Genomic DNA, 9,834 nt, shown 5'->3' on the forward strand with positions numbered 1-9,834 from the left:
ATGTATCATTAAAAAAAGGTACCAAAACCATGTCCAAGTATAAATAAATAATACAATAAATATGATTTATTATATATATACATCCCTTTCAAATACCTGTTCAAGGACATACAGTAGTAAACATTTTAATATTATGGGGTTGCAAAAAAGTTCGATCTACAAAGTAAAATGTTTTGTTTTGGAGTTCTGATTCTGTTCTTGCTTGAAGTCATGTATTAGTCTTGGTTTGCACTGACTGACTTTTCTGTGGCTGTTGATATTGTCTTTGTTTAACAGTGTGCAGTATGTAGTATATTACGTATAATCTGTTTTTTGTGAATAAAGTGATAAGAACAATAACTGAGTCTGTTTCTCTTTGTCACTCCATGCATCTGAATCCAATCCATCTGAATCCAATCCATCTGAATCCAATCCATCTGAATCCAATCCATCTGAATCCAATCCATCTGAATCCAATACAATCTGTTTTCAGAATATTTTAGCAAGAAATGAGGCATCAGTATTATGGATCAACATTTCAACTGACTCCAAATGTCTCATATTTAGTCATGATTATTATTAGATGATAATGAGACATAATTATTCAACCATACATGTTTATGGCAGGTCCAAAGAATTTTAACCTACTGTACCACAAGCTATTTTTCCATTTTATTATTAACTTTACTGCAGTCTAACCAACCAACCCTTATTTGTTTCCTCCAGCAGTCCAGACACAGCCTTCCTGTGGTTCCTTATGCCTTTCAAGGCCATCAAAAACCTCATCTGCAACCAGTACTTCTGGCTCACGGACAAGTTAGTTGTATGTAGCCCTGCTGCTGGTGCTCATCCTGGGCCTCTTCATATACAGCATGCCTGGATACATGGTCAAGATACATGGTCCTTTATCCAAAACACATAGACACCTTTACCCAAAACACATGTATAGCCTACTATGTATTCCATTTTTTATCAGTGGAGTGCATTGTTTGGTGTATCTAGATAAGCAAACGTTGTACAACGCTGAAACTTGACTGAGTGTCTGAGGGGTTCTTGTCTGTGAAGGTCTACGACATCGATGTGCAGTTAGTTTTCAGCCTTTCACATCCGACCTGGGTTTAAATACTTTTCGAAATAATTTCAAAATTCAAATACTTTGTCTTGAATGGGGTTGCCTGGCTTAGAATAGTCGCAAAACTGAAAACCCACCCATTTGGTATTCTAGGCAGTCTAGAGCAAAGTAGTTCCAAGTATATGATCGGTTTTAAATAGTATTTGAACCCAGATCTGTTACACATAGATATGTATAGCTTGCTGTGATTTTATTGAGAGTGTATTTGGTGTGCCTTGAGTATCGAGCACACAGTGCTGTTCAGTATTGAATTAAGGACTTTGTTCCGATTTGACTGATTATTGTGATTGTATGTCCCACAACCAACAAAAGAATGGACCTATTGAAGAAAACGTTTTGTAGGTTTAAAATCCTTCCGTTCTAAAGGTTGATTTTAAAGATTGATGTAGTAGTATACAATACGTATTTTAATTTAAAGTTAGAGAGTAAACTCATAATAAATGCGCTTTACATTCACTTGCTCTCTCAAGAAAACATTTGGAGGATGCGGGCATCGATCCCGCTACCTCTCGCATGCTAAGCGAGCGCTCTACCATTTGAGCTAATCCCCCGGATGAGAGACGCATGGGCTGTGTAAATACAAGACCTTGTCAGTGTTGTGTTGAATTTGAACCACATAAATTGTAGGCATTGAGTAGAATGAAGATTCGACATTCATATCAGAAATTGTAGAGACATTTTCTTTCTACATGTATTTTACTTGATCGATCTACGAAAATAATAGAAGACCAATGCTATTCATTTTTTCAACACCGCAACACTTTGTGTGGAACAATATTGCCCTTTACAGTCCTTGGATGGAAACGCACTCTTTTTTTTGGCCCTACTAATCTGCGCAATTATTTATATAAAATACTATGGATTGGCCCTACTAATCTGCGCAATTATTTATATAAAATACTATGGATTTACTGACAAGATGCATGTCTCTTCGTCCTAACAATGGGAATCGTTGTCCACAAAGCAGCACGACGGACTGTCTAGCTCCCGCCTATCCTTTATTTGGATTGGTGGATAAATCTCACTATTGTAATCCTGTTTTGAATATTCGATGAGGGTTGTTGACGTCAACCGCCTGTATTCAATGGCGAGAGATGCTATGCTACTAGCCTCATAACATAAATATGCATATAACCATTTCGAGACAACTCCGATATACGTTTTTTCTCAAAATTGATGGATATCTTACTTATATCAGTACACTCGTAACAACTTAAGCGTTACGAAACTTATATTCGATCAAATAAATCTTACAAGCATTACACTACACTCGCAATAACATCTGCTAACCATGTGTATGTGACCAATATAAGTAGATTTTTAGCAAATAAGCCATTAATGTATTTGTTGACCAAATTCAACACTCATTGACCTCCATACAAAAACTCCTTGCTTGGTATGCGAAACAACGAAAATACGACACCTGCTGGAGGCAGACAGATTTTCCGCCGAGTTGGGCCTTTCTTCCTCTTCCTCTGTTTTTGAGCTGTTGTGCTATCCAGTTTACACGTTAGCTAAATTTTGACATTATTTTCTCACTGAAGTCTTGGGAGTATCCATTAATCAACTTTAGTTGTTGGACTCAAGCCACCGCGCCTCCATCTTGGCACTCCCCCACCATTGTAAAAAAAAAAAATGTGGAAGCTAAATCCATTAATTAATGTCAACATATGTTTTGGCCACGTTTATTCTATTATAAACACCTCAATGCATACTTTTACATTGTATTATGTGAGCTAAGCATATATAAAAATGTATTTAGAGTATAATTTTTTGAAAGTTTGGATGCTACTGTCCCCACTACAACCACAGAATACTTAAATACACATAATTTTGTCCTTGAAACATTTAATTGAAATATTGTAGAATTCCATTCATTCGTATGGAGGACTGCTCCTTCTGAGTGCAAATACCGCTGACCAGTGTCTTCAAAGCATCTCATTGGCCAATACAGAGCATCAGCAATCCAGGGTTTATATACATTATTGATTCTACCTATAGACCAGCTGACCAAATTAGGCAACCAGTTTACCATATTAGGCAAGATTTTACTTCTGGGTTAACAGAGATTAGGGCCTACCATTGAGAGTGGGGCCCATAGGAGGGCCAGTGGGCTCTTTCCATGGTTTTCTGTGCCCACAATATTTTAGCCAAACAGAAATCAACAACAGTATTATAACAGTTTATTTCACAATCGTTTGTTTATTTACTTAATAAAACTCAAAGAGATGAGAGTTATGCAGACAGTCAAAGCACGTGAGAGAATGCAGGTCAGATTCTATTGCAGATGGCTGTAGGATTGCATTGAAAAGGCAGTAGTACAGGGCAAAGGAGTTCTATTCCTTATGATGCTCATGATGACCAGCACCATTTTGAACTGGTCATAGACCCCTAACTAACTCAGTGCATCCCAAACGGCACACTATTCCCTATTTAGGGCTCTACTTTTGATATATTATTATTCTTTATCCAGCTACCAGTCACTTTCTCATATTCCCTGCCTACAGTATATGTACATATCTACCTCAAATACTCAAGTATCCCTGCACATTGTACATTTGGTATTAGCACTGACCCTGTATATAGCTTCCTCTCTTATTTCTTAGTGTTTGATTACTGCACTGTTGGATACAGCACACAAGTTAAGTATTTCACTCTACTAAAACTTAAACTTGATTTGGGACGCAAACTCCTGACTTCATCGTTCTCTAAACTCAACATGAAATTAGTAAGATGACTCATTACAGCTGAGCAATATATTATAGCAAACCAAAAGTAGAAACACAGCAAAATTAGCAGCAGAAATGTGATATGATCAAATTAAAGTAAATCATTGTTTTCAGGCTCTTTTAAACAACACATTTATACAGTTAAATTAAAAAAACAATTTGCTGCCATAGTCAGCTTACATAGTAACTCAGGTATTGTTAATACCAAATTAATTTAAAACTTATTATACATAATAAATACCATGGCATGTACCCAGACACTTCTAATTGAAGATAAAATCTCCACATAAATTAGTTTATGAATATATCGCCCATTCCCTGTTAATTTATGACATTCTCATGTTCAAATACAGCTAATCCAGAATGAGTACAGTCAAACAGCATTGATCATATCCTATACCTAAATTACTATTTCTGGACCACTTTCTTTAATGCATTTTCCCTTGACGTTACTACATGCCATCAACTCAAATAAAAAGCTTAAGCCTTTTCACTACCATGAGCATACGTTACAGTATTGTTTCATTTACATACATTTTGCACCAATTATTGTACCGATAGTAGTTAAAATCCAAATCAATAAATAAGAAAGTAAAAACGAATGAATTATAATTTGTTGTCATAGGTGATTTTGTTAGTCTACTTTAGGACTCTTGTGGTAACCTGTAATACAGTAACATGCACAAGGTGCTTTCTACGCTCCGGAATAGAACCAAAATTAGTTTTTAGAAAAAGCGCGAGTCAAACCAAAAGACAAACAAACAAATGCATTCAGACATCTACCTTATTTCAAAATCGTTCCTTTTTTGTCATATTTACAACTCTGAATGAATTGTGCAGGCCTAATACCCCCATTAATATCACCTTGGTTTGGGTCATTATTCTGTGTTATACTATGTACCATGCTGGAACGACTAGGATATGTTCTGTTATTGTTGCTGCTACTGTGTCATTGGGGGGGAGGGAGGGGTAGCTTATGACACTGAGATGTAATGGTGTATGTACAGTACATAGCCGAGGGGGAAGGAGGAGACACACATATATACATATGAAAAGAGAGGAAGAGAGGAAAAGAGATAGAACAAGAACAAGAGAGGGGCAAAAGAGAGGGAGAGGCAAAGAGAGGCAGAGACAGAGAGACAGAGACAGAGAGAGAGAGAGAATATGGATGGAGAGAAGGGTTTAGAGGAGGGAGAGGGGGATGTGGACAAACAGAAGGTATTAGAGGAGGGAGAGGGGGATGTGGATGGAGAGAAGGTATTGGAGGAGGGAGAGGGGGATGTGGACAAACAGAAGGTATTAGAGGAGGGAGAGGGGGATGTGGACAAACAGAAGGTATTAGAGGAGGGAGAGGGGGATGTGGACAAACAGAAGGTATTAGAGGAGGGAGAGGGGGATGTGGCAGACAGAAGGTATTAGAGGAGGGAGAGGGGGATGTGGCAGACAGAAGGTATTAGAGACTCAGTATTCATCCTGGTCCAAGTGGGCCTGTCCATCAATCTCGTCATCATCTGGAGCAGCAAAGCCGTCCTAAAATACAGATATCATCAAATTTACAGAGAATGTTGATGATAACCCACAACCCCTGTATACTTTATAATAATATGAGTTCATATTTTATACATGAGAGAGGGGTAGAGACAATTAAGGATAGCTAATTGCAATTGCTATCTCTAGTTTAAAAAAAGTTGGCTATTCTATACTTAGGGCTCTGTTCAATCCGTATTGCGGAAGTACAGATTTACAGCGTGATTGAAATTTAAAGGCAATCTTCCCGCGTAAACGCTGCTTAATTCGGCTCAAAAGGAAATTACCGTGACATTTCTATCACGCAATCTGTAAAGTTTTAGCGATACAGATTTAATAAAAGCCATTAGTTTCAGTGTTGAGCAATGTACAGTATATGAACAAATTTAATTCATATGTCTGTGGTTGTGAGAGGTACCTCTGTGGCGTAGAGAATGTCCATGATCCTGGAGAGGTGAGGGTTGGTGTCACTCTCGTGTTCCTGACAGATCAGCTCAATGTCTCTCAGCTTACTGAAGTAGAAATCTCTCTCCTTCTCTAGTCCGTCCACTGTTAACTTCAGCTCCATCAACTACACATGGGAAGAACAGGTTGTTTCAAACACACAGGGAATGACAATGTAAATGTAGTACTCATTGAGTAGTGTTATGTTAGTAACATACTTACTATACTTAAACTATACTTACATTTAGTTTCCTAATATGCCCCAAATATATCCTTTATTGTCTACGTGACAACTGAGTAAGAAATTAGGATGCCAACTCTAGTGTGAACTTACACTCACACATTCCAAAGACCAAAGCATGACTTAGCCCCGAGACGTGTGTGTAGGCTACGGTCAAGTCTCAGGGCTAAGCATAACTCTACTTGCAGTAAATAAAACCTGATAACTGAGGCAAAACAAATATACGTTAATTTGTATTGAATACTGTCAATACTAGTCATATGGCCCATTAGTTTACTTGACCTATGTAAAGGCCTCCTTACCCTCCCTGGGACTCTACCTGTTGATTTAGCTCCAAGAGTTCCGCGTCGGTGCCCCCGTTCCGCGCCAGGGCCGGGGCCTTCCTCACATGCACAGTGGTGTTCAGCACCCTCTGGGGCGTGGGTAGGATCTTGGGCACCGTGGGCGAGTGCCTCTGGGGGCCTGGAATAATCAGATATTGTTAGGGCTAGATTCAATTCGTGTCGCAGAACCGTGGTTTAGCACAATCTAAAGTTAAAGGCAATGTTCCCGTGTTCACAGATTCACGGTAAACGCTGCATATGTCGGCTCAATCGGAAAATGACCTTTACATTTCCATTGTGCTATACTGTGGCTCTTCTGCAATACAGATTGAATTGGGCCCTTAGTGTTGCAGTGCAGGTTTACTGTTCTAACATTTAGGCCAGGATTCAATCCCAGGCGATTTATAGAGCAGGCTTTTAAAGGTCATTTACAGTGAAAGTGATCTCGGAAAACGTAGGAGGGGGGAAAATGCCTTTAAAAGGCGCATTGTCAGATGTCTAGTGCACTGCTCTATAACGGGCCTTGGATTGAATCCCAGCCATATTCATAGTAAATGTAAACAGAATACTATTAAACAAATAGTAAACTAAAAGTAGTCAAAACACTAGTAAACATCTTGAACAAATACTAATTGTTTGTCATCCCATGCGTTCAAAGCTATGGATACAACTACAGCATTTCAATGAGAACCATGTTGAAAGCATACCATCATGTTTTGCCTGTGGTTTAACCAATGAGAACCATGTTGAAAGCATACCATCATGTTTTGCCTGTGGTTTAACCAATGAGAACCATGTTGAAAGCATACCATCATGTTTTGCCTGTGGTTTAACCAATGAGAACCATGTTGAAAGCATACCATCATGTTTTGCCTGTGGTGTAACCAATGAGAACCATGTTGAAAGCATACCATCATGTTTTGCCTGTGGTGTAACCAATGAGAACCATGTTGAAAGCATACCATCATGTTTTGCCTGTGGTGTAACCAACACTATGGATTTTGAGAAACGATGATGATTGATTTTCAACCTTAATGCCAAAAGACAATGCACAAAAAACCTGCTTTTATACATAGCAGGGGACATTTTATTTTACCTTTATTTAACTAGGCAAGTCAGTTAAGAACAAATTATTATTTAAAATGACAGCCTACCGGAGAACAGTGGGTTAACTGCCTTGTTCAGGGACAGAACGACAGATTTTTACCTTGTCAGCTCGGGGATTCAATCCAGCAACCTTTCGGTTACTGGCCCAACACTATAACCACTAGGTACGAAGGGTCCCAAAGGGGTGGCACAATTATCAATTCACTACATGAAGGATCACTAGAACAAAATATATTTATAGATTGGAAAATAATGTCTTTGTGTTCATCAAGTCTGCTAAAGGTACTGTGGAGATCACAAGAATTCTTGACAGTCACTCACAGAGCTACCTTTCCTTGACTGTTTCTAAAATGCTGTGGATCGTGCAGAGCACACACGCACAGAGACACACATACACACACACTTGCAGAGCGCTGTGAGTGTTTTGAGCCATCCAAAGCTCAATCAGCGAGACAATCCCATTCAGAAGAGGTAGAACCATTCTGTTGGGTTACCTGCAGGGCCATGAGTTCTCTTTGGTCTGTGGGAAAAGTGATCACCTGGATTGGGGGCGGGGTTCACATCTTGTCCCTGTCTGGCCTGTAGCGGGTCGTACTCCTTCCCATCATAGTTGGCGTCAAAGAATTTCTTGAACCACTGCACAAACTCAAAGTTATCCTGGAACTTTCCTTTTACCAGCTTCTCCACGGGAATTATCTGTAGGAATATGAATACATGTTAGAAAACGTTTTTGAGAGATGACAATCTTTCCATTGAAGAATCTAGCTGCAAGCCCTCACACGGCTGCAGTCACAATTTGTTCGGTACACTACTTCTTTCAGTATATAAATGATTTACAATGCTTAACAGATGATGATAAATAGATAATAGCCTGACTTTGTCAACGCCCATCCTCTTGAAGGCAGCCTGGAGAACCTTGAAGTTGTGTATGAACTCGTGTTCCAGCTTGGCCTGGAACTTTACCTTCTTTAGAAGGACACAGCCTGGAAACAGCATGTCCATGAACTGACAGTACGCTGCCCCTGAAAGGTAGGGGGGAAAGGGCATACTGCTATTAAACAACACAATGTAAACATCATCTCATTACTCATCATTTGAAAGGATTTGTTGAGGTCCATGCCGACAGGCAAAACTGGTTGAAATGATGTCATCATAACCAAATTACAACCAGTGTAATGACGTCATTTGAAGCAGATTTTCCCACTGGGATGGGGAAAGGACCCGTTCATTACATTCATTTGGGAGATGAGATGAGGGAACAATGGCTATGTTGCCTGAGCCGGTTAATATATAAGGAACCAAAACAACAACAAAAAAGGTGATCAATGACATCAAGAGGACTGGAGAAGAACATACCCGAGCAGAGCTGTTCTATCTTGGTGTAGGTGAGGTGCAGGGAGTCGTTGAGCCAGGCCAGCATGTCATGTCGGCTCAGGGTGTCACAGGACACAGACGTAGCGTGCACATTCACTGCCATCCTCTACACCCAGAGAACAATAAAAACATGGTAAAGATGTTAAACTGGGCAGCAATTAAGCAAACGTCCTAGCTGTTTTGCAATGCTGCAAAACATAAAATGAATTGTGTGGTTAATAATACAAGAAATTACTATTGTTCAACATTCAAGGAATAAATATGAAGATGAGGGTTCGTCACAGGACATCATCAAATAGGGCTTTGTTCCAAAAGTGGCTTTGACATGGTCTACAAAGCCTGCCTACATGTATTTGTCAGCAAGATTTTATCACTACAATACAGGAATATAAATATAACTTATGCCTAAAGTTGACAGTATAAGAGTACACTTTCTGGGCTAGTTTGATGTTGCAGGAGTCTTTTATTTGTAATTTTCAATCTTCTGTTGTCACAATAATCCTCTCAGATTAGACAGAATGTCCTAGTGCTTGAAAGAAGCAGCACAGACAGGAAGGACACATCTGGCCCTCAATTTAGCTTGAGTGTAAATCTGCCCTTCTGCTGTTTTAGGAACAACAAACAATATTTACTAGGCTACATTTCTAGCAAAATCTGAAATGCAGAAACAGCAATCTCACGTATTATCACTACAGAGATGTCTGGCACTGATAACCAACCAGAAATATTGTTTTGACCCAGGATATGTGGCAATGTGCAGAGGAATATGTATTTGATTATCACCACCTGTGTAGAAACGAAAAGAAAAAGCAGTAGCCAACGCATCGAGTGGCGTGAATAAAGTTTCGCCAATATGGTGCATATTTCTATGAAATTCAAAGTAAAGCCTTATAATGTATGAATGATCAGTCTGTGCCAGCAGAGAAGAAAGTCCTCTTTCACTATTTCTGCCCTTGCTTTCAGCCTCAACATAAATTA

The 9,834-nt window shown here is 39.2% G+C and overlaps 1 protein-coding gene and 1 non-coding gene across 2 annotated transcripts; both read right to left on the minus strand.

Moving 5' to 3' along the window:
• Positions 1 to 1,589: 1,589 nt before the first annotated feature.
• trnaa-agc lies at positions 1,590 to 1,662 on the minus strand. The gene has a single exon. It is a non-coding gene; the product is annotated as a tRNA-Ala (tRNA).
• Positions 1,663 to 5,301: 3,639 nt separating this feature from the next.
• LOC120023111 (microtubule-associated protein RP/EB family member 3-like) lies at positions 5,302 to 8,959 on the minus strand. The gene is made up of 6 exons (XM_038967084.1): positions 8,839 to 8,959; positions 8,359 to 8,504; positions 7,977 to 8,178; positions 6,372 to 6,514; positions 5,786 to 5,938; positions 5,302 to 5,370 (listed from the first exon to the last, which is right to left on the minus strand). The coding sequence occupies exons 1-6, from the start codon at positions 8,957 to 8,959 to the stop codon at positions 5,302 to 5,304; spliced, it is 834 nt and encodes a 277-aa protein (XP_038823012.1).
• Positions 8,960 to 9,834: the final 875 nt, after the last annotated feature.

Source organism: Salvelinus namaycush, chromosome 28 (genome assembly GCF_016432855.1).
Source record: "Salvelinus namaycush isolate Seneca chromosome 28, SaNama_1.0, whole genome shotgun sequence".
In the NCBI taxonomy this organism is placed as follows: domain Eukaryota; kingdom Metazoa; phylum Chordata; class Actinopteri; order Salmoniformes; family Salmonidae; genus Salvelinus; species Salvelinus namaycush.

Bases quoted from the DNA above. Each gene is read 5' to 3' on its own strand.
- LOC120023111 (XM_038967084.1), bottom strand. From the start codon at position 8,959: ATGGCAGTGAATGTGCACGCTACGTCTGTGTCCTGTGACACCCTGAGC. The intron at 8,505-8,838 runs GTATGTTCTTCT...CCTACCTTTCAG, and splicing joins GATAGAACAGCTCTGCTCGG to GGGCAGCGTACTGTCAGTTC. The intron at 6,515-7,976 runs GTAACCCAACAG...TGATTATTCCAG, and splicing joins GAGAACTCATGGCCCTGCAG to GCCCCCAGAGGCACTCGCCC.